The following is a 26,581-nucleotide window of genomic DNA, read 5'->3' on the forward strand; positions in this document are numbered from 1 at the left end:
TAGTTTAATGGGGTTGAGAAATTTCTGCAGTAAAAGAAAAACTATCAAAGAAAAACTGTCACGACACAAGAATGACAGACAAGAGAAATACTAATCTAAGATACAAATAGAGACAGAAAGAGATACTCATTAAATAAAGAAGGACGATGTCCATTGTTCCTGATGCACAAGCACTTAAATATCAATTAATTTACCGACGACAAAATATACAAATTGAAAGCATCCAAATTATGCAAAATATGTGAGCTTAATCTTAAAATTCTTGAAATTCGTGAGAGAGGCAAAGGTCCCAATTCCCGCATATTTACTCACTGGTGTTACTCTTAGCCAAATTATAAACTAATCTGAGCCAATTATGAGTCAAATTAAGAAAATGGCGTTTGGTGGTCAGATTAACAATGAGTGTTATCTAAAGCATAATTGCTGCACCCAAGCCAACCAAAGTATGATCCGTAAAATATAGTTCTGAATTTTTGGCTGACCGATCAAGCTTAAAGAACAAAGATCTGACTGATGTTTAACTAAAAATAAAATTAGCATATTAATCAAATAAAGATCACTAATTCACAACAAAACCATGCAAAACCATTATCTCTCTTAGTATTTAATCTAAAACTCATTAAACACTAATACGTATAAGACAAACTGTGCCTCTAAAAGAGGCAACAACACTCCACGCCTTTCAAAATCTAACAAAATAGAGGCACAATCTACATAACCATTCAAAAGGTATCAAACCCCTTCTCAAAAATCATCCAGTTCCCAGATCGTCGCGCAGAGGTTCGTTTCGTTCTTAAGTGAATTGTCAGGAAGGCAATAATTTACTTAAACAACTTAACATAGTGTAGCCAAGGGCATATCCAGGATTTTTTTTTTTCGTGGGGGTGTTACAATAAAAAATTGAAGAACACATAAAAACAAATTTATATACATTTTTGTAACGATTTTACGAGTCTCAAAAAAATTTGGAAGGAGAAGAGGGGTCGAATCCTCAGCCCCCTCCCTGGATCCGGCCTTGACTGTGTATTTTTCATTAAAGAAGACTTTATCTCTAAATTTTTTCATGGACAGTCTGTCTCGGGTCATAGCCTATGAATCAATCGGGACTAGGGCGTATTCAGAGTTTTGGAAATACTCCTATACCTCTTCAAGAGTAAGATGCTTATCCCAGTCGTTATGATACTTCTATTTACTCCTAAATCAAATACGATGCTATTTACCAAGGAAATCCACGAATTATTTTTTTCCAGGGGAGGGGGGTTACACATTCAGATATATTCCAAGAGGAGTCGAGGTCCGAGTTTTTTTTTGCAAGAAAAACATTATATTTTTAAATTATAAAAATAATATAGATTTTGGGCATATTTTTTATCTTCTAGGGGACTGAGGAGAAGGAGGGCTCCCAACGGGTGACCTTATCGTTTCCTAATGATCCTTAAGATTGAATTTCAAAATAGTGTTTTCATTTCTAATATATGGCATCCAATACTCAGATTTTAAATAGATGTAGGTTTACTTTTAATATTTCACACAAATAATATATTAGATAGCATAAATAAAATTCAAATTATACTTTAAATACACAATGAAACCTAGCATAGTCTGTAGGAATACAAAGGTGGAATCAATGCACCTAAACTGATAAAAGGCGACAAGGGAATGGCGATAATGTTAAGTTTTTTGCAAACGTTGCAATTTTTTTAAGTTTGAAAACACCTTCCTGGGGAATTATCATTTTCTGAAATCTAACTAAACTACTAATAAAATAGTCAAAACTCTCTGAAATGGTTTGAGGTATGCCTTAAATAAAGTTTTTACATACATTACTACTACTAATACTACTAAAAACCTCAGTGCACTGCCAAACCCACTGAGGCCAGTACAGCTATACGCATTCCTCTTCCATCCCAATCAATTTAAAATCGCCCTCTTTACACCCTCCCAAGAAGTTCTCGTTTCCCCTAATTTCTTCCTTGCGATATCCTCCCACACCATTCGGGGGACGACCTGCTTTCCATTCGTCCCTAGAAAGTTGGCCGACAAGGACTATCTTTGGTAATCTGTCTGCCTTCATCTCTATTAATCAGAATACAGTGCAAATACCGTTTCAGTTACTTGGCTATAATTTCCTCGAGGGGCGCCACTCCTCAGGGTCATCGTAAAGCGCTGTTGGCAGTCACCGTTTTAGCTAAGAAAACTCGTGTAAGATTTACCCTGATGCCAGTATGAGGCCAAGCGAGAATGATTTCTCTGTCAAAGATAGGGATGGAGAAAGGAGCTTGTGACGAAGCAGATTTTCGAAACTATCTGACAGCACCGGAAGAGCCCCAACCTTTTTTACCCAATACATCATCGTCAGGAATATTAGAATACATTAGAACACTTAAAATAGTTTATTATATTTAATAGTACACAAATCTAACTGTTTTGGATTTGTAATTTCATGCACCTTAGAATATTGAAAGGTGCAAAGAACCCCAGATTCTGCCACCACAACGAGCTGAAGTCCAGATAGTCTACTAAGCCTACCAACATTTTACCGAACCAGCCTAATCCTAACTTGCGTAGAATAGATTTTAGCCCTTGAAAGCAAAGAACTGTGCTTAATTATAGCTCCTAGATATATTCCAGATTATATTCTCTAAAACACGGATTAATAATATCAGCTGTTCAGTCATCTTTGGAAGTTTATAAGTTATAATGAGGTTATCAGATCCTTCTGCATTGGAAACAGTGCTTCTCCTACATCCCCGTCTTATTTTCCATAATAGGTCACCATGATGTATAACGAAAAACAATATTGAGAAAAAGAGGGGGATAACATAATAAAAAAAGTGAGAAATGGAGGAAAATAATGGAAACGTGGTCGTCCTTTGCTGGAATATTCAATCAATAAAAAATCATGCACCATATGTACTATTTCATGCAGAAGAGAAAAAATCGATAAATAAAGAACATGATAAAAGAAAAGGATTGAAAAAGAAAATCAAAAAATAAAGAAAAAACTCAAAAGTTTCTGCACATGCACTCACACTGACGTATTCCTTTAAGTTCGACGTATCATGAATATCCAAGGTGAGTTTATATTCAACAACCCGGTTAGAGGAATAATGCTAAAATACATAAAACAAAATAAACAAAAATAAAAAAATAAAACGAAAGTTAAAGTCATGTTTAGTCTATACATTATGCCATGTAGAACCCCATCATATGGTATTTGAGAAGTTATTAGAATCAAAAATTAGTCACTGATGTAAAGGTCTTAATTTAAACATGACTAACCTACATTATCAAACAGTTCGTGGTAACGAACTGTAGTAAGGAGCAACCCGGCTCAATAGTAACCAAAACTCTAAAAAATGGAACTTTGATACCATTAGCTACATCAAAAGAATCGCATTTTAATGCTGGTTTTAAATATATAAGTCACACCATCACACCATCAGATTCAGCGTAATATGGTGTTTTTGCTAGGAGATTTTAATGCCCAGGTTGGTAGAAATAGGGATAGATGGTATCCTAGCCTAGGTAATTTTGGTGTAGGAAAAGAAAACAGTAATGGCTATAGGCTTTTGCAATTTTGTAGGTATAACAACCTAGTTATAACCAATACGGTGTTTGGTCACAAAATGGCCCATAAGTTGACATGGTATTCACGTGATGGTAAGACAGCAAACCTTATTGATTATGTTATTGTAAACAGAAGACTAGCAGGATCAATACAAGATACTAGGGTGTATAGGAGTGCCGTTATTGATGTTAAAAGTAAAGATCACCATCTAGTAGTGTCTAAGGTTAATTTAAAGCTGAAATTTCGGAAGAGTAACTCCCTCCCGGGAAGTTATGATGTTGGTAGACTTCAGGATGAAAATTTGAGAAAAAAATTCCAGGAACAGTTGAGTACTAAACTTGAGGGTTTAAAATTTGACAATGTGGAAGATGGATGGAATAATTTCAGAAAAACAATTTGTGAAGTTGCTGATGGTGTCCTAGGGAAGAGTACTAAGACAGCAACTAGGAATATTAGTGAAAAAGCTTTAGGTTTAATAGAGAGTAGAAGGGGTTTGTATAAGAATTATCTGAGCGATAGTTCGTATGAAAACAAAAGGAATGTAAAGAAAGTGGAGAAAGCATTAAAATATGAACTAAGGAGATGTGAAATGGAGGCGATGGATAAAATTGCTGAGGATCTGGAAGATGCGGCTAGACGGCATAATAGTAAAATATTATACTGGCATGTTAATAAATTGAAAGGGAGTAGCCGATCCGGACTAGTCCCAGTTAAAGATAGAAATGGGGTCACAATTAGTGATAAGGAAAAAGTTAAAAAAAGATGGGTGGAACATTTTGAGAATGTGCTAAACCGAGATACAGTTGCAGGAAAAGATATAGATGAAAATGAAAAAGTTTGTGATACCTTGGATGTGAAGGAAGATTTGTTTAGTGAGGAAGAATTAGCGACAGTACTAGAAGGATTAAAAAATAATAAGGCCCCAGGTGCTGATAGTATGATTAATGAGTTCCTTAAATATGGTGGCTCTGAGGTTAGGAATAAGCTACTGAAGATTATGAACATGATTTTTGAAAAAGGGGAAGTACCCAATGATTTTAGGAAAACCTTAATTAAACCACTGTATAAGAAAGGTGACAAGAGTGAATGTCGGAATTATCGAGGCATTAGTCTGGTCTCTGTAGGTAGCAAATTACTGAGTAATATGATACTTTTTAGACTGAGACATGCTGTAGACAAAGTTTTAAGGGAAGAACAATGCGGTTTTAGAAAAGGTAGAGGATGTGTCGACCATGTTTTCACTCTTAGGTTAATAATTGAGAAGTCCCTTCGTTGTCAAACACATTTGGTCCTTAGTTTTATCGATTATGAGCAAGCTTTCGATTCTGTTGATAGAACAGCGTTAACAAAGGTCTTATCGTTATATGGTATACCAGAAAAATACATTAAAGTGATTTGCGCTATGTACGAGAATAATACTGCTGCGGTTAAGGTAGGAAATGAGGTTAGCAACTGGTTTTGTATTAAATCAGGAGTTAAGCAGGGTTGTGTTCTATCCCCCTTTATATGGATCATTTTGATGGACTTCGTCTTAAGGAGCACAGGAAAGGCAATTGGAGACCATGGAATCAAATGGGGAGGAAGAACGCTCCTGGACTTGAATGAATTTTTAGAGGTTTTACGAGTTCAGGGTGCTAAAATAGGCTTGAAAATTAATGTTAAGAAGACTAAGTCACTAAGGTTAGGAATAAGTGAAGATGAACAGGTGACCTTAGGTAACGAAAAGATTGATCAGGTTGGGAGCTTCAGTTACCTTGGTAGTATTATTAGTAAAGATGGTGGGAGCAGTGAAGATGTTAAAAGTAGAATAGCTAAAGCTCAGGGTGTTTTTTCACAGTTAAAAAAAGTTTGGAAGAATAGAAAGATAAGCCTACAAACCAAGATTAGAATATTGGAAGCTACAGTGATGACAGTGGTCAAATATGGCTCTGAAGCATGGACACTCCGAAAAGCAGATGAAAATTTACTAGATGTTTTCCAGAGAAATTGCCTACGGATTGTTCTGGGTACCCGGCTGACTGACCGTATTTCAAACAGTAGGTTGTACGAAAAGTGTGGTTCAATCCCGCTTTCTGGGGCTATAATGAAAGAAAGGTTGAGATGGCTAGGCCACGTTCTACGGATGAAGGATGACAGATTACCGAAGATTGTCCTTTTTGGCCAACCGTCTGGGGCTACACGGAAAGCAGGTCGTCCTTGTCTGGGTTGGGAGGATGTCATAAATAAGGATTTAAAGGAAATGGGAACTTCCTGGGAGGGTGTAAAGAGGGAGGCTTTAAATAGATTAGGTTGGAGGAGGAGCGTGCGTAGCTGTGTTGGCCTCAGGCGGCTTGGTGCTGCAGTGAGTTATTAGTAGTAGTAGTAGTAGTACTGTAGAAGTTTCGAGCTCCTATCTACAAAAATGTGGAATTTTGCATTTTTTGCCACAAGGCAGATCACGGATGCGTGTTTATTTGTTTTTTTTTTGTTTTTTTTTCCCAGGGGTGATCGTATCGACCCAGTTGTCCTAGAGTGTTGCAAGAGGGCTCATTCTAACGGAAATGAAAAGTTCTAGTGCCCTTTTTAAGTGACCAAAAAAATTGGAGGGCACCTAGGCCCCCTCCCACGCTAATTATTTTCCCAAAGTCAACGGATCAAAATTCTGAGATAGCCATTTTATTCAGTGTAGTCGAAAAACCTTATAACTATGTCTTTGGGGACGAATCACTCCCCCATAGTCCCCGTGGGAGGGGCAACAAGTTACAAACTTTGACCTGTGCTTACATATAGTAATGGTTATTGGGAAGTATACAGGCGTTTTCAGGAGGATTTTTTTGGTTGGAGGGAGGGGTTGAGAAGAGAGGGATATGCTGGGGGAACTTTCCATCGAGAATTTGTCATGGGAGAAGAAAATTTCCATGAAGGGAGAGCAGGATTTACTAGCATTATTAAAAAAAAAAAAATTAAAAATAAATGTGAAAAAGCTTTTTCAGCTGGAAGTAAGGAACAGCAATAAAACTTAAAACAAACAGAAATTATTACCCATATGAGGGGCTCACCTCCTTCTAATACCTCGCTCTTTACGCTAAAGTATTTTTAGTAATTTCAACTATTTATTCTACGGCTTTTGTGATTCAGGGGTCATTCTTAATGAATTGGGATAAAATTTAAGCTTTAGTGTAAAGAGCGAGGTACTGACGATGGGGCGAATCCCCTCATATATGTAATAAAAACATGAGAATACAAAAGTTCTTTACATAAGCTAATTTATAAGTTACGTAAATCTTTTACCAATAAAAATATTCGTAAAAAATTAAAAGTTCTAGTTGCTTTTTTAATTAACCAAAAATTCGGAGGGCAACTAGGCTTCGTCCCCCGCTCTTTTTTTCTCAAAATCATTCGATCAAAATTACGAGAAAGCTATTTAGCAAAAAAAAAAAAAAAATATGCAAATTTCGTTTTGATTATTCCTCTGCGGAGAGCCAAAATCAAAACATGCATTGATTCAAAAACGTTCAGAAATTAAATAAAAAAGCAAGTTTTTTTAACTGGAAGTAAGGAGCGACATTAAAACTTAAAACGCACAGAAATTACTTCGTATATGAAAGAGGCTGCTACCTCATTAACGCCCCGCTCTTTAGGCTAAAATTTTTTACTGTTTTAAAAAGAAGAATTGAGAGAAAGAGTCAAACTTTAGCGTAAAGAACGGGGCGTTGATGAGGTAGTAGCCTCTTTCGTATACGAAGTAATTTCTGTGCGTTTTAAGTTTTAATGTCGCTCCTTACTTCCAGTTAAAAAAACTTGTTTTCTTTTATTTAATACGAACTTATGGCCAAGAGTATCTAAGGGCATCTAAGAGTATCAAGAGTATCTGATTCGTTTGATTTGATAAAGTGATTACCTAAGTTTGACAAAAATAGTCTAGGTGTTCTAGGTCAGTGATTTCTAAAAAAAATTACGGTTCACTCGCACTTTTATTATAATATATATCATTTATTATAAATAAATGAAAAAATTCCAAATACCCAGGCTATGGTACTGCATAAATGTAGGCTGCTGGGATATCAAAAACAACCTTTTTTGTTTAGAAATTATATTCTGGCTAAAAAGTTAACATTTTAACAAGATCAAGAAGTCTGCTCTGCCTAATTTCGTCTACAGCTTTGTTTTCGTTTGTTTGTGTCTGGTGGATGCAAACAAAATCAATACTTTTATAGACTGTGGCAAGTATGGGGGGAGGGAGTGGAACAATATTGTATTAGCATGGATTTTGAAGAAATATAATAGAATACTGAAGAATTAAGCATAAAAAGAAAATAAAAGAATCAAACAAGATTTGCACTTAGGAGACTACACAATATTATAGTAGATCTCTAAAACACAAAAACAATTTCAAGCAAGATGAATAAAGTTTGACACATAGAAAAATACAATTTACGATGCACATGGTATACTTCTCGCATTGAAAGAAATAAATTTTTATTGTTGTTATTGCTACTTATTGCTATTCTAACAAAATTCCTCAGCAAGAAAAAATATCTTGGCAAGTACTGTTTGGCACAAAGTCAAACTAAAAATATTCCCCTATTTAATTAATTCTGCCATTTTTAAACCAGTAATTCTGGGAAAATTGACTGTTTAAAAATACTTTAACAACAAAAAATAAGCAGATCTTTTATCTTTCATAGCCGTGTCAAGAACTAGACATTTACGTTTACTTGTCAAGAACCGTGTCAGGACATTTGCAATTTAACACAAAGCTCAACTACAATTCCACGGCTCTTTCCCTTGCTCTAATACACAGCGTTTTGCAATAAAATAAGAATAATATAATTTTGAAAATCTGGTGGCGCTATTTCTCATGCATCAAAATATTTTGATGCAAACGGGGAAACACATCCAGAAAAAAAAAGGTTGGCTCTGGAAAATAGATAGTTACTAATTATTCATACTTAGATATATTATGTATCTGTGATATAATACGAGGTTTTCCATTGAAAGAAACAAGAATCCAGTAGCAGTAGCTGTCTTCATATTTAAACGTTTATTTCAAATTTGTTTCACAGTATGCAACCACGAATTTGATGCATACGGGAAAACACATCCACAAAAAGAGGGTTTGCACTGAAAAATTGATAATTACTAATTATTTGTATCTGTGATATAATACGAAGTTTTCCATTGAAAGAAACAAGAATCCAGTAGCAGTAGCTGTCTTCATATCTAAATCTTCATTTCAAATTCGTTTCACCAGTATCCTTGTTTGGGAATTTTGAATATTCAAAATTTGTTTTCCCTCAGAAAACCCTCCTCTTTTCTCTTCCGTTTCTAAGATTGAAGGTTTCCACAAAACAAATTTGTGGGTATGTAGAGAAGGATTATCACACTTCTATGTTAGTATTTGAGCCTGAAGTTCATAATTCACTGTTGTTTTTCTTTAGGTTTTTCAATCACCAACTTCTTCATAGTTACTAAATTTACCAAAATTGTTAAAAACTTTAAAGGAAGAAAATAAATTTATAATTTGTCCCTGCATATTACTCATTGGAGCATACATCTGATCCCCCTCCCCCAAAGTTCTACCGCTTTTGCGTAAATACCATCTCGATTGCACCATAAGGTCCGCGCACTCGCTATAGTAACTCGTAGTCGAAACTTGTACACTTTGCAGTTCCTAATCTCTTAGTCCATAAATTTTCCTCCTTCTAGAGTACGCTCTAAGATCACTCAAAATATTATAAGTCACTTGCCATTGAGTGCAATATATTGTTAAAACATTAACAACAGATCACCTCAAGCTACTAGACTACTTCAAGTCTTGGAGGCTAAGACCTAAAAGAAAAGAGCTTGGCTGATCCTAATGTAGAACTGGAAATTTCCAGCCTAATGTGAATGACTAGAGGAGAAGAGCTATACCGATATGTTCAGAACTGTAGCTAAACATTGACACTGTATTTAAATGTAACAAGAAAAATTAAATAAAAAGAGAATCAATCACTCGAAAACACAAAAAGAAGAATAAGGATACTATAGAATGAAAACAGAATGTTATTTACAAAGTTTATGCGTCATTCTTTAACAAATTAATTTTCGTTAATCACTTCAATCCGTCCAGAGGTGCGTAAAGAGGTCTTCTTAATGTCAACTTAAAGACAGCTCTATTCGATTTTGGCAAACTTTCAACGGGAGATCTTTTTTTTTTCGAAGAGGGGGAGATGAACAGCTTCTAACCGTCTTAGCTACTACTCATTGAAAATTCTAGAAATTTTAGCAGCTTCTCCTATTTACACTGCGGTGTTCAGACACTTGTTCTAAAAACTTTTCATAAGCTAATTATGACAAACTGTGAATAATTAAATAGGAAAAAGTTGTTATTAATATTACTGATTTCGATTTAATACATATTACAAGGGATTTGCAATACTACTACTACTAGCAACAACTCACTGCAGCACCAAATCGCCTGAGGCCAACACAGCTAAGCACGCTCCTTCTCCATCTCGATCTATTCAAACCCACCTCTTTACACCCTCCCAGGAAGTTCCCATTTCCTTTAAATCTCTCTTTATTATATCCTCCCACCCAAACCGCATAAGACCTGCTTTCCGTTTAGCCCTAGATGGTTAGCCAAAAAAAACGCAATCTTCGGCAATCTGTCATCCATCATCTGCAGAATGTTCCCTAGCCATTTCAATCTTTCTTTCATTACAGACCTAGAAAGCGGGATTGAACCACACTTTTCGTACAGCCAACTGTTTGAAATACGGTCAGTCAGCCAGGTACCCACAATAATACCTAGGGAATTTCTCTGGAAAATATATAGTAAATCTGCATCCGCTTTTCGGAGAGCCCATGCTTCAGAGCCATATTTGACTATTGCTATCACTGTAGCTTCCAAAATTCTAATCTTGCAAGGTAAGTGAAGCTTTCCACCAGATCAGTCTTTTCGTTACCCAACTTCGGCTTTCTATCTTCACTTATTCCTAACCTTAGTGACTTAGTTTTCTTAATATTAATTTTTAAACCTATTCTAGCACCCTGAACTCGCAAGACATCTAAAAATTCATTCATTTTGTTGACAATTTCATCTAGGATGCTTAAATGATTAGCATAATCTAACTCCGGGAGAGTTTTTCCTCCTCATTTGATTCCGTGATCTCGCATTGCCTTTCATGTGCTCTTTAAGACAAAGTCCATCAAAAATCATCCATATAAAGGGGGAGAGAAAACGACCCTGCTTAATTCCTGATTTAATACGAAACCAGCTGCTAACGTCATTTCCTACCTTAACCGCAGCAATGGTATTCTTGTACATAGCACTAATCACTTTAGCGTCTTTATCTGGTATACCATACAAGGATAAGACCTTCACTGAAGCCCTTTTATCAACACAATCGAATATTGGCTCATAATATAGATAACTGACGCCCAAAGGTGCTTGATAACTCAGACACTTCTCAATTCTTAACCTAAGAGTAAAAATTTGGTAAACACATGCTCTGCCTTTTCTAAAGCCGCACTGTTCTTCTCTTATAACTTTGTCTACAGTATCTTTCAGTCTAAAAAAATATCAAATTACTAAGTAATTTGCTACCTACAGAGACCTGACTAATGCCTCGATAATTACCACACTGACTTTTATCACTTTTCTTATACAGTGGTTTAATTAACGTTTTACTAAAATCGCTAGGTACTTCCCCCTTTCCAAAAATCATTATTCACAATCCTCAGCAGCTTATTTCTAACCTTAGAGCCACAATATTTAAGAAACTTTTTTACCACACTATCAGCACCTGGAACCTTATTATTTTTTAATCCTTTTAGTACTGTCGCTAGCTCTTCCTCACAAAACAAAACTTCCTTCACTTCCAAGGTATTACAAACTTTTTCATTTTCCTCTATATCTTTTCCTGCAACTCTACCTCGGTTTAGAAAATTCTCAACATGTTCAGCCCATCCCTACTTAAATCTTTTCTTATCACTCTTTATGACTCCGTTCCCATCTTTAGCAAGTCAAGATTGACTACTCCTTTTCAATTGATTAACATGCCAGTACAATATTTTACTATTATGCCGTCTAGCTGTATCTTCCAGATCCTTGGCAATTTTATCCATGACCTTCATTTCACACCTCCTTAGTTTATATTTTAATTCTTTCTCCTCTTTTTTTAAATTCTTTTTGTTTTCACATGATCTATGACTCAGATAATTCTTGTACAAGCCCCTTCTCTTGTCTATTAAACACAGAGCTTTTTCAATAATATTCCAAGCTGCATCTCTTACTTTCTTCCCTAAGACACCATCAACAACTTCAAAAGTTGTTTTCCTAAAATCATTCCATCCACCATCCACATTGCCAAATTTTAAACTCTCTACTTTGGTATTCAACTATTCCTGGAGAATTTCTCTCAAATTCTCATCCTGGAGTCTACCAACATTATAACTTCCCGGGACGTAGTTAACCTTCAGAAATTTCAGCTTTAAATTAACCCTAGACACTACTAGATGCTGATCTTTACTTTTAACTGCTATATACCCTAGTATCTTGTATTGATCCTACTAGTCTTCGGTTTACAATAACATAATCAATAAGGTTTGCTGTCGTACAATCACGTGAATGTTAACTTATAGGTCAGTTTATGACCGAACACCGTTTTGGTTATAACTAGATTGTTATATCTACAAAATTGTAGCAGTCTGTAGCCATTACGGTTTTTTTCTACACCAAATTTACCAAGCCTAGGATACCATCTATCCCTATTTCTACCGACCAAGCCGTTAAAATCTCCTTATAAAAACACCATATTCCTACCTGGAACCCTTTCTATTTGCTTCCGTAACTGTAAGTAAAATTCATCTGAATCACTAGTATCTCCGTTATTCTGTTCTACAGGGGAATATACTAATTTAACTTATACCCTGAACTTTTTATTCATAAAATGAGTGATTGGTATTCTATTATTAATACCTTCCCAGCCTAAACAAGACTTAGGAGCTTCCTTATTCATCATGAGCCCTACTCCCTGTCTATGTACCCCATCCTTCCTGCCTGATCTTGTATCACCTAATTTCATGCTTCCTATCCCTGGGATGAGTTTCTGGAACTCCTAGCAAGTCCAGTTTGAATAGTCTGAATTTATAAGTCAAAATTTAGATACAATAGTTGTTTTTTAACGTCGTAACTTTCCAAGTTTAAATTTTCAGATTCTTTGAATCATTGAAATTATTTCGGCCTCAGGAAAAGCAATGGTTCCGGGTATCAGTGCAGGGAACCAACACAACTTCTCAAATCTACACAGAAGCACTTAAGCGGTTTAGCAATAAGTCCCTTGGACTTCCAGCATGAATGGAGGCTTTGTGCAGTCCTAAACCAATCTTGGTCACAACATGATTTTCAGCACTTGGCGATGTTCTTTCTAACAACAAGAGTCGAAATCCTGCACAGACAGTCTCAAGCCTATTACCTCTGACTCATTATTAAGCTACCTCATACAAATATTATACTACTACAAGGAGGCAACGATAGTAGATAAATTAACTAGGAAAAGATTTTTCAGCCTGGAAACGCCCACCAGAACAGACCAGGCCCAGAAGAATTATCCATTAATCAGAATCCCGTAAGAATGCTGTGCCGTTTACTAGGCTGTAATTTTGTCGAGGGGCGCCACCCTTCAAGTGAAGATAGAGTTTACCACAAGGTCCCCAGTCTTGCAGGTACCCCAAAAGAGTCGAGGCAGCCCTTTGCAGAGAACGTTGTCCATAAATCTGGATATAGCGCCCTGCCGCAGTTGTTCTTCTACACAGGACCCTCCCACGATGATGTTCTGCGTCACCATGCAATTTAACCCATTACTGGGAGAAGGTTTGTAACTCACGGGACGTGTGCACACACCAGTGGGCCCTCTTGAGAGTACACTTGAGGGGCCTTCCTCCTCCTCCACATGTATTTACGGCCCCGGGTGAGGGTAACCCAGTTTTTATTAGGGACCTTCAGGGACAAGGTCCCCCCTTGGTCCGTGCCTCCTAAGGAGGTACCCTATATCTGTAGGTGAAACCACTATATATCTGTATATCTATATATCTGTACTATATACTGTACAGTATATACAGTATAGTATATATACAGTACTGTACAGTATATACAGTACAGTATATATACTGTACTATATATCTGTACTACATACTATATATCTGTAGTGGTGAAACCACTCCTGTTTCTTGTCTTTTCTCGGACAAACGACCTGTTTTCGTTTCCGCAATTACATTTGCTTAGATTTGCCTATTCTATAATTTTCAAAGATAAGTTAAAGTCTCGTTGCTAGGCTATAGCGGTTTTGCAACAAGTAAGCTTTTTTTAGCTGATCTGGGCCATTTACAGATAATGTTATTCCCAAGAAGCCAGGGATTTGAACATATATGTAGCGGATTGGCCAGGGCCAATCTAAGGTTCACCCCAAAAGAAAGTGCTTGGTACACAAGTGGTGTTTTTGTTTTTAGTCTGTCTTCAGAGTTTCTTGATTATGTTTTGTTAAGTGACGTCGAAAGAATACAAAAGAGTTATTTTCTACAACAGTTATATATTATTTTTCCAGGAACCCAGGCAGGGTAGGAAATGAGTTCGCTAGAAATACCGTCATTAGTATATCGACAGGGGGATCCGTTTACCCTCCAAAGAGATAGCTAGAGATATTAGGGGTGGCCCAGGTGGTGGCACCCTTGGCGCAGAATTTGGCCTTTTGGTCGTTCGATCACGTTATCATACCCTGGAACAGGGTATTACCATACCCTATATTTACGGTACAGTAGTGGTGGTGGTATTTACACATATATACACATACATATAGACACACATGCACACATACATACACACAGTAGTAACATTTGAAAACGTAACTGAAAAACTAGAACTGTGTCCTTTGAGCAACTTCCTTCTTTTTAATTTTTTTCTTTCTTTTGTTAAAACTCTGTACTGCTTATTATTTTTTATTATCTATTCTCGTTTATATTTGCATTTAAAAGGGAGGGGGTCAAAAACATAGGTAGTACATCTTGATGTCCTGTTTCTTTATATTGAGTAGGAGATTCTTTTGGATTAGCCTTGTGCATAAATGCTCCTTATTACAATGAGAGATGCTATAAGAGATGCAAGTTTGTTTAAAGCCATTGAAGCAGTAATTGAAATTACTTCCCTCTTAAGCAACAAATCATATACAGGAGGAAGGGGAAAACAGTATTGGAATCAGGAGAGACAAAAAAGGATTAAAATTCTTGATTGAGAATTTCAACTTTAAGTGCAGGATCAGCTACAAGTTGACTTTCGCGCAAAATGTCAGGGATTCAATGTCTACTGCAACATTTTTGAGAAGCATGACGGCAGAAAGTTTTTTGTCTTTCAACTTAAGAGAATGTGGCAGAATTCAACCGAGCAGATATTAAGGAAAATTGTAAGATATTTCAATCCAACTTCTACAAGTTCAATAAAACTCTGGAAAGGTGCTTGGCAAATTATTAATGATGTTGAAGAGTGTATGTAAAAATTTATAAAACTGATGATATGCTAGCAAGTAGAGAACAAGTGACTGAATCAAAGCATATTCCCAGTTTAAAAGAAAATGTTTCAAATTTAAAAGAAAATCTGTTAAAGGTAAAGAAATCCTTAATCGAACAGGTACCTCTTTTCAAGTCATTGGAATTGTGTTTTCAAATTTCCTTTTACTTCTCGTCAATAGGCTACTACCTCACAGGCTCCTTAAGCAAGCTCCTTTATCAGAGGCTCCTGGTGGATATGGTTTCTCTTGAGTTGGGAAAGGTATCTGCTAAGATTTGCTGCTGAAGACTTTATTTAAAATTAAAAGCCAGAGGAATAATCTGGGTGTGGTGAACTGGATAATGGTGATTACAGAAGACTTAATTGGGGACAGACGGGTGGGATAGTCCCATCCCTAAAATTTTCAAAAATTAATTTTTGGATATTTTTATTAAAAATATTTTTTTATTTTCATTGAAAAAAATTAAAATAGAAAATGCCATACCCCAAATCTTTGCGCACAGACACCAACAGGTAAATATATTCTAAGACCATACTGGCTATATGACATATAACAAAAACAAAGAATAAAAAAAAATAAATAAGATAAAATTACAACCAATGAGGATGGTTTTCAGCCAGCAAATAGAACGCAAAGCAGGCATTTTTGTAAGACGATGTCTATAGCTGTGATTTCCATATATTTTATATGTTTAGTGCCTTATTATGACAAGAACTGCTACTGATCGGTATGGCCGTGTAAGGCGTTTGAAAATAAAATCGTTTATTACATTAGATAACTTCGAAGACCACACTGCCTTTCCATGACGAAAGTAAAACAGTTCAAAATAGGGATGAAACCTTTTAATTGACAGTGAACAGATATAAAATTTTTTAACTGGATATTTCGAACACATATACAGTGTTCATCATCAGCAGTAAAACTCAGCAGTAAAATTTTTTTTTTACTTTTTTTTTTACAAAAACAAAGAGTAAAACAAATAAATAAGATAAAAGTACAACCAATGAGGATGGTTTTCAGACAGCAAATAGAACGCAAAGCAGGCATTTTTGTAAGACGATGTCTATAGCTGTGATTTCCATATATTTTATATGTTTAGTGCCTTATTATGACAAGAACTGCTACTGATCGGCATGGCCGTGTAAGGCGTTTGAAAATAAAATCGTTTATTACATTAGATAACTTCAAAGACTACACTGCCTTTCCATGACGAAAGTGAAACAGTTCAAAATAGGGATGAAACCTTTTAATTGACAGTGAACAGATATAAAAAATTTTAACTGGATATTTCGAACACATATACAGTGTTCATCATCAGCAGTAAAACTCAGCAGTAAAAATTTTATATCTGTTCACTATCAACTAAAAGGTTTCATCTCTATTTTGAACTGTTTTACTTTCGTTTATTACATTATTATAGGTATTTCAGTAAAGATTTCTGGTAAGCTGTCCTCAGTACAAAAAAAAATTTAGTTTTTTCATGGATATGCAGATTTGAAGTCCCTACCAGCAATTTCCTTGTGGGCTTAATTTCCTTGATAAATTTTTTCCTATCTCGTTGCATAAGGCACCTATTTTAAATACACCTATTATCAAATGACCATCAACTGAATAGCTTGCATTAAAAAGGTAGCGGGGTAAGTAACTATTAAAGTTTTAAAAAGTTATATTTTCTTAGTCTTTGTCTTCAAAGGCTTTGCTTCGTTACTTAAGTAACTCGATTATGATGAATTCTGCAACTACAAAGAACACAAGATAGCACTAAGACACCTAAAAGCCAGCTTGGCTGGGCCCATTCCTTTCTCAATTCAGTCATTCAGTTTAATTTTGCGCTCCCCCACACATGTTTCACTGCCTCAAAAATTTTATTTTAAAACCTCTTCGCAATTTACTCGAGGACATTCTGTTTTCCATTTGATCCCAATCGGATTGTTAAGATGCACCATTTTTCGGAACCGTTGTTCCTCATTCATAAAATCATCTTAGCTGAATTTCCAAATTTACTATTTTTGGCAGCTTATTATTCTTCCTTCGTAAAATCATCTTAACTGGATTACCAAAATGCATCAATTTGGCAACTCATCATTCTTCATTCCGAAAATTGTCTTAACATATTTTGCATCATAGATTTAAATAAAGGGATAAAACTAAAATATAATAAGATATAACAAAGTACACCTCGTTAATTTCCAAGTTTATTTATTAGATAGAAGAACAACCGAAAGCTCCTAAGAACCACGTAAAAATTAGTGTTACAGCTACATTGAACTTGCACATTGGGTGACGCTTGTATCTAATTGACCATCCAAGGGTCCCCTTAATTCTTAACAAATACATGGAAGTGTGGAAAGGATATTTCAAAAATTTTTAGAGCATCGATTATCTCCTAACAATTTTAACATTATTTTAATTATAGAGCTAAACAGTGCGTAAATCTGAAAGAAATTTAGGACAGAATTAAAGTACTTACAAGATCATACATGTCCTGCGCAATTTCCTCTGCAAGTTTAGCTTCCTCGTCAGAGGCTTTTGACCCGATCCAAACATAAATTATGCCATTCGTGTCGTCTTTATCAAAAGGCACTTTTAATATGTAACTAAAAGGTAAAATAAAATCAGATTTCGTAACGAATAGACCATGATTTATCTAGATAAGAAACTAAAATCGATTCTGACATACAAGAAACCATTTCTGGTGGGGGGGGGGGGCGGGGGTCAGTATATAATAAAGTAGGCAAACCACTTAAAAACATAGAGAATTATAGAATTAAGTATATTAATAATATTATTAATATATTATTACATTATACATTATATATTATTATTATATATAATATACTATAAATAATATATTACCAATTATAGAATTAAGAATTATAAACTATTAAAATTCTGAGATTTCATAAAGGCCAAACACCCCGGCCGCCCCCTCTGTGTAAATGCAAGCTGAAGAAAAGGTAGGATGAGATTCTGACGGGTTTTCCCTGGATAAATTATCCCCATCAACGAGCTTTCCCACGTAAAATCAATATTACTTGCTATTAACCTATCACTTTTTAAAACCAGTAGTTACTAAGCAGATTTTGAGTGAATTAAAAATTGCTTAAGTATGTGGTCTATGAGCTAGAAATATGGCTTTAGATCTTACCTAATAACTACTAATACAACTACTACCAAATCACTGCAGCACCAAGTCACCTGAGGCCTACACAGCTACGCACGCTCTTGCCACACAACAAACCTATTCAATACCGCCCTCTTCACACCCTCCCAAGAAGTTCTAATTTCCCTTAATATTTCATTACGACATTGCCGAATGGCAGACAACAAAGATCTTTGGAAATCCGTCACCCTTCATTCGCAGAACAGGTCCTAGATATCATAACCCTTTTTCTCATTATAGCCCTAGAAAGCAGGATAGAAAAACACTTTCCGCAGAGCTTCCTCTTTGAATTAGGGTTTGTCAGATGGGAGCCCAAAACAGTCCATAGACAATTTATCTGGAAACACCTGGCAAATCCCTCCTTTGTCTTTCAGACCACCCACGCTTTAGAAGCATACTTGACTACTGTCATCAATGTAGCTCCCAATATTCTAATCTTGGTTCGCAGGCATGTCTTCGTATACTTTTTTTTAACTATGAAAACACACCTCCTTTTAATATCTTCAATGTACCCCCCTCTTTATCAATAATAGTCCCTATGTAAGTGAAGCTGTCCACTTGATTAATCTTCTTGTTAACCAATATAACGTCTTCCCCTTAGTCCTAGCGACTTCACCAGTCTTAGCGACTTAGTCTTCTTACCGTTAATTTCCATATCTATTCTTGCACCGTGAACCCTCAAAATTTCCAAAAATTCATTCATAGTGCTAACGTTTTCATCTAGAATGCTCAAATCATCAGCATAATCTACGTCTAAGAGAGTTTTACTACCTCATTTGATTCCGTGTTCTCCCATAGCCTTTGCTGTGCTCCTTCAGACAAAGTCCATCAATAACATCCATGTAAATTGGGATAAAACGCAACCCTGATTTACTTGTGATTAAATACGAAACTAACTACAAACCTCTTTTCCAACCTCAACCACAGGAACCTTATTCTCGTACATGGTACTAAGACTCTAATGTATTTATTTGGTAGACCACACAAGGACAAAACCTTCGCTAAAGCTCTTCAACTGACTGAACCAGACGGTTGCTCATAATCTATAAAACTGAGGACTAAACGGGTTTAGTGATTCTCCCACTTCTCAATCATTAATCTAAGAGTGAAAATTTGGTTGATGCATTCTCTCCCTTTCTTAAAACCATACTGCTCTTAAGTATATCTACACATATCTAAGTCTAAAAAGTATCATCAGACCAAGTAATTTTTTCCCTACAGAAACAAAGCAACTGCCTCTATATTACCACACTCACTCTTGTCATCTCCCGTATAGAGGAGTTTAATCGAAATTTTCCCAAAATCGCAAAGTATTTCCCCTTCAAACCATTCATCAAATTATTAATTTCTAACTACCTTTCCCATTTGACATAAATCCATGGGTACTGGCGAGACCGCATTTACCTGAGATCTCGTCTAAGAAACGCGTGAAATTGAAAGAATTGACCAACCTATTTGCTTTAAAATGCACTTAATTATAAGCCCCCTGGCATAAACATATAGTCAGGAACGAATCTCCAGCATTTTTATTAGGGGGGGGGGGAAGAGGGGTCCATATCCGGATAGTCAAGGGTTATGGGATATATAATGATTTTTTATCAGCATTATTGGGAGCAGGGGAGGGGGAGCAACTGCCCCCCCCCCAGAAAAAACAACGCCCCTGTCTACAGTAGTCTCTGACTTTGCAGTGCCATGCCGGCTTGTTTAACAGAGGTCATACACCTCAACTGAACAGGTTTGTATTAGCTGATTTTTATCGGGTCAAAGTTTAATTACGAGATGGTATCCGATTAAAGACATATGTTTATTCTTAATGGCTGACTATCCCGCAATTTTAAAATAGAGTTTTTTTTTAGTCCTAAATTTAATTATATAGCATTAATTAAAGAAATTAATGTTTATCATAAATGACTGACTACCCTGTGGCAGAGTTAAAATAGTTGGAAGAAACTTAAACACCCCCTTAACACGATAGACAAAAGAAACATAAGAATTCCTACCAAAAACAAGAGTTTAAAAGGGTAGCATCAAGCTTGATTTGTATACACCGAGTACAGAGAGCACTTCCATTTGTCCGAATTTGGTAGAATTCTGAGGGCGCAATCCAGTCCTCCTCTTTAACTGGTTTCCTTTTTCCGGTGTGAATGATGAACTTCCTCTTAAAATGGGACATAAATTTGGGATTCTCTTGCTGCTGGTGGGTCCTCACCACTTCCAATTTATTACCAAAGAGAGATTCAAATTTCTTCTGCAAACTGAAACAAAAAAAAGAATAATAAGAAAAATGATTAGTGAGAAAGTGTCCTTAAGTTAATTCTCGCGTACCTAAATTAACTGAACCTGTAAGCTTTTTTTTAAGCCTTTTTTCCAAGTTAAAGGATTTAATGTTCCTGCGACTAGTTCAAATATTTTGTAAAGTACTTAGGTTCCCCCTAATTCTAACTAGCTTAGCCTGTCTGCCATCTATATCTCACATATCACATATCATCTATATTTCATTATGTATAGAGATTAAGAATATTGAAAAAAATACTTAAGAATATTAAACACAAATATTAACAAAAACTGAGAATTAAAATAATTTCATACATCGAAATTAAAAAAGAATTTTATTCTTGGTTCTTCCTTTACTCCTTATAAGTATGTCCTCACTTAGTTTCATCGACTTCTTTGGAAATATGACGACATAAATTTATCATAAATTCCAGCAGTAGCGTCAATAGGGTAAGGGGAGGGGATAGACTTTGATTATACCTGCTTTGGGTATTTCTTAATTTAAAATGCCTTTTTTCTTATTATTTTCACTGATAAAAAAAAATGAAAAAAAAACGCCCTGAATATTGAAAAACACATTTTGCGGCCATCCCTTAAGTTGTCGTGAATTGACACCACTAGACTTCTGAGTAAAACCCCCATGATTTCATGTTATTCTCCCAAAATCAAGACAATCTTGGAGCTACGTACCACACTAGACTAACAAGATAGAATACCAGTAGCATTTTACTTAATTCCACTTCGGCAACAGAAAAATATCGTAATTCATTTATACATTATTTTATTTGTCTTAAAGACCATCAATTTTATTGCTTGAAATTTCTCTTATTCTCTTGATCTTATGCAAGTATTTGTCACTTTAGATTTTTGTTACTGCAATTTCGTGTAACTCCTTGCATATCTAATTCAGTTTGCTTAAATGCTGACATTCTGATAATAACTTAAAGCTATTCCAGTTGATTCAATGCTTCCGTCAGAGTAAGACACATTTAAGACCTCTGTGTGTAAATCAGTGAGAAAATATTATCTCAAGGATAGTTGAATATATATCAAACCTATTAGTACATAATGGGACGTAAAAGGAAAAACCCTAGACAAGAAGGTATGAGTAGTACGATAGACACCTCAGAGAATAGCTGGAAAGCAAAATTATCAATACTAGTTGCGGAATTTAAGCAAGTTCTCTAAGTCGTAAAAGAAAATGATAATAAGCTAAATAATATCCGCAATCAATTAGGAAGTCTTACGGCAAGGGTCGTATTCTAGAAAAAGATCATTTGCTACTTATATAAGATGGACACTACTGAACTGAAAATTAGAAAGATCGAAAATGCAAACAAAAAAATTCAAATTGCAAATAAAAAAAATGTACAGTTAAAATAATGAAGTTAAGAAGAAAAAATGAAGATTTTATGAGTCGGATTACGAGAATGGAAGTCATTTAATTAGAAAATAATGTTATCATACGGAAACCTGTGTGCGAGGACAATGATAAGGCTAAAGTCTTATTCACAGAGATAGTTCGCCTTGGATTAGAAATGCCGGATGTAAATTCCACGATCACAAAGTGCGATAAAAATTCTAAATTTTTGAAGGTAACACTGAATTAAAAAATGATAAGTTAGCCATGATACAATGCTAGTAAGCTTAAGGGTAAGACATTAAATGGGAACAATTCGAACTTGTTTATCAGTGACAATGTTCCAGCCAAAATTTATAAACTACATAAGATATTATTGGTGAAATGTGATAAATTAAGAAAAGTTCACGGATACGATGCATGGATACGCGAGGGCATTCAGGCATATTTGTTTATTGAAAGACCTGCGGGTTCAACTGCAATATACCCATTTAGTGGTTATATAACAGATATCGACGACTTTTTGATAGTCCGAGAAGAACCACATCGAAGTTTACAAGTGGATGAGTCAATGGCATAAAATTATTTTGCATGATAGTTGGAGCGCTCTGTTGTCATTATTTAATTCATATAAGTACGTAATGTTTAACCTTGTTTTATTAAGCCTGTTTGTTTGTATTTATTTATTTTTCAAATGCCTTTTTCTAAATTCTTAATTATTCTTCTTTATTTACTTATATCTTTGTTTATGTTTGATTATTTAGACTCGTCTTTCCGATTAGCAGTATTAAAAGAAATCAACCTGAAAAGAAGATATTTTTCTTTTCTTTTCAAAGTTGCTCCTATTTGTGTTACTTTTTCTGCTAGGCTGGTGGGGAATGGTTTGGTTGTCCTTGACGTGATGGTAATATTTGATAATGGATAGAGGAAATGGCCGAAATTCACCATCAAGGTTAAATGAATTTGAGCGAAATTCTCTTTTGTTTCTTTCAGTTTTCCAAAATATTATTGCTAATGGTAATGAAGATTATTGCAATATATTAGATGTACCAAAAAATTTATATTTCTCTTTTAATGATTTGGCAAAGAATAATGTTAATACAAGGAGGATAGCATTTTGGAATTGTCGGGGCTGGAGGACTACGCAAGATATGATTGAAACTTTTTTATTGGTATCTAATACGGGTATTTTAGGCTAGTGTCAAACTTTTTAGACGAGTTTACAATTGAAAGTATTCACGTTGAAGATTATCAATTCTGTCATGTCGATCGAAATAGACAAAAGCAAGGTGATCTTGGAGTTTTGGTTAAAAATTGCACACCAGCTCACGCAAGGCTATATGTTTTGCTAATTAATATTGAACTGCTTTTTGAATCTTGTGTTATTGAGTGTTTTTCCCAAATTATCAGAAACTGCTAATTACAGTTATTTATCGTACTCCGTCAGCTAGTCAGGTAGAATTTATAAATCGTTTTGAAAATTTGTTTAATAAATTAGCTAGTTTTAATACTCATCATCTAGTTATGGAAGATTTTAATATTGATTTAATGAGCCTTGTATCTACTAACCAGAATAGAAAGGATATTCTATTTTATGCATTGTTTAGAATGTCCTATGTTTTTGCCCTGCGCGTGTTTTTAGAATGTCCGCTGGTCATGGATTAAACTCTGTTTGTTTTATGCCATCCAAGATAACTGATAGGTCATTTTCACTAATTGATAATATTATTTCAACTTACAGCGCCGTTAATACAAATGTCATTCCTGATGATTCCTCTGATCCCTGTATAGTTATGACCGATTTTCTGCTTTACTTCCCGTATAATAAGAAAAATTAAACACAGCGTCGAGATTTTTTGCATAAAAATTTATTAAATTTAACAGAAGGGCTTGGTGACGTTAAGTAGAGTTTAGTAATCAATGGAAAGAATCCAAATCAATCCTTTAAATTAAATTTTATTACATATTGATTGATGAACTTGATCAATTTTGCCCATATCGAATTCCTATGGAAAAGAGAAATGCTCCAAGAAAACCTTGGGTACATGTCCCTTTTGAGATTCATTATTGAAAAAAATCGTTTATATAAAACAAAAATGAAGTATTCCACAGAAATAATTATAATACGTTTATACAATACAAAATATAATAAGCTGTTGGTAAGGACTCTTGAGAAAGTGAAAGAGCTTATTATGAAGATTAATTTAAAAAAAAAAAAACTTTTTCCACAAGACAAGTTTTTCACAGAAAAGTAAAGAGCTCCATTAAGCCAACAATGAGCAAAAATAAAGTGAAATAATCTTCCAAGCGTAAAGCTACACACATAACTATCAATAAGTAAATGAAACTCAAAACAAACAAAAATTGCAACAGATAGCCAAGTCAACTCAAAACGAGCAAAAATTGGCATGAGTAGCACTAATAACCCCCTATACCCTTTCAAGACCAGATCACAATTTGCGCTTTACTGAAAAAACAAGAAACTAACAAATGACTTTGGATTGTCAGTTAAATTGACATAAAGAAAATATTGTATATCTTTTCAGTTTTCTTCAATAAAAATCCATAGTATAGGTTGATATTTATATGTTGGAGAAACTTTTTCAACAATTTTTAATCCTGACACAAACAGTATTTTTTAATTTAATTTTATAGCTTCTGAAATTATCTGAAAAATAAAACTTAACATCATTACCCAAAGATTCTGCCTATGCTCTGACAGCCTGGATACATTTACACTCTTTTAATTTATCTAAATCGTAAGAACAGAAGTAGTAATAGTAGTATTTCCAAAAGTTTCAACTTAATACCCCTAGTTGTTCTCGATATATGGCTGAAGTGTCTTATTGGCAACCATTAACACAATGCCTTAATGATTTATTTTAAAACATCTAGTTTTAAGGCATAATAGGCCAATTGCACAATTGCGAGGGGGGGTTGCCTGATATCTCTAAAGACATAGTTGTTGGACCGTTCAAGTACGCTGAACAAAATGGCTGCCATTAAATTTTGACTGGATGGGTTTGGAAAATGAACAGGATTGAGAGAAGGGCTGATTGCCATCCTATCTCTTGTTACTCTTAAAAGGGGCACTAGGCACTTAAGGTTTAATTGGAGCTCAAGGAGGAGGACTTCATATATCCAGTAAAAACACATAAAACAAGTAAAAACAAAGTGAAAACATTTTAAATATATTTTGTTTTCAGCAAAGTACAAATTATGTTCTGGTCTTGAGAAGGCATGGTTGTCAGCCCTACTCATGATAATTTTTGCTCGTTTTGAGTTAAACTCGGTTATTTATCGTCTAATTTAAATAAACAAAATACGTTTAAAATATTTTAACTTTTTGGAACTTTAATAAATTAAAATTATCAAAACTTTAAGGAATGTATCAGTATATGTATTCTAAAATAACAATTCACAGCAATTTTTTTTAATAAAGTGTAAATTATGTTATGGTCTTGAGAAGGTATGGGGTTGTCAAGGAAATAATTTCTAAACCTTTCAACAACAGTGAACAAAATGCCAATCTCAAAATTTTGATTAGATGCTCTCTGACTTCTGACAACAGGGGCGTAATTTGCTATCAGGCAGGGGGTAACTGCCCCTCCCAGACCTCAGTTTGCCCCCTCCCCCATCTGAAGTTTAGTTTCTTCCGAAATGTTGTCAAGACTAGGATAAACCTGCATAATTCAAGCATCATCAGAAACAGATCAGTTTTTTAGTACGTATTTACCTTTATAGTACTTTTATAGCATCAAATTTACTTTTACGGCACTTTTATAGTACTAAATAGTATCTTTATGGTACTAAATAGCTTATTTTTTGGTTTTCACTGTCATTTCCACATGAATTTGGAAAATTGGCTCCAACTTTGCCCCCTCCCAGGATTTTGACGAAATTACGCCATTGTGTGACAGACGACTTCAGACCATCCAATCTGTAAACGAGGTCAAATCTCTCAACATATCTGATCTGATACTCTATCATGGGGAAAAATGGGAAACATTGGGAAACCAATCCCGATACAAAACCCCGAAAAAAGAAGAGCAAAAAAGGCTTCTGGAGCACCAAATAGAAACAGAGATTTTTCTGATTTTGTAAAGCTGATCACCGCAAGAGTCAGCAAAGTTCTATGTAAAAAAACAACACTACTGCGGTTATGGTAGGAAATGAGGTTAGTAGCTGGTTCCGTATTAAATCATGAGTAAAGCAGGGTTGTGTTCTATCCCTTTATATGGATCATTTTGATGGAATTTGCCTGAAGGAGCACAGCAAAGGCAATGAGAGAACACATAATCAAATGGGGAAGAGAAACTTTCCTGGACTAAAATTATGCTGATTTAAGCATCCTAGAGGAAAGTTTGAGAAAAATGAACATACTTTCAGAGACTTTACGAGTTTAGAGTGCTAGAAACGATTTGAAAATTAATATTAAAAAGACTAAGTCGCTAGGGCTAAGAATACGTGATAATGAAATGGTGACATTGGGTAACGATAAGATCAATCAAGTAGACAGCATTACTCACGTAGGTGGTATTGTCAGTAAAGATGACTAACAATGAGAACAAGTTTGGAAGAACAGGAAGATAAGTCTGCAAACCAAGATTAGAATATTGGAAGCTGCAATGATGACAGTGGTCAAATGTGGTTTTGGAGCATAGGTGCTCCAAAAAAAACAGATG

General features: G+C 35.1%; 1 protein-coding gene across 2 annotated transcripts in view; it reads right to left on the minus strand.

Annotated features, from left to right (window-relative positions):
* The window catches only part of LOC136039981 (protein flightless-1-like), a 109,223-nt gene that overhangs the window by 12,184 nt on the left and 70,458 nt on the right, over positions 1-26,581 (minus strand). The window contains exons 19-21 of one of the 2 annotated variants that reach the window (XM_065724041.1): positions 20,263-20,517; positions 17,570-17,696; positions 3,033-3,113 (exon numbers count right to left, since the gene is read on the minus strand). In XM_065724041.1, the coding sequence (XP_065580113.1) occupies positions 3,033-3,113; positions 17,570-17,696; positions 20,263-20,517 (463 nt within the window). The remainder of the gene's footprint in view (positions 1-3,032; positions 3,114-17,569; positions 17,697-20,262; positions 20,518-26,581) is intronic. The other variant, XM_065724042.1, reaches the window with a different exon arrangement.

The sequence above is a fragment of the Artemia franciscana genome, chromosome 20, assembly GCF_032884065.1.
Source record: "Artemia franciscana chromosome 20, ASM3288406v1, whole genome shotgun sequence".
NCBI classification, from domain to species: Eukaryota; Metazoa; Arthropoda; class Branchiopoda; order Anostraca; family Artemiidae; genus Artemia; species Artemia franciscana.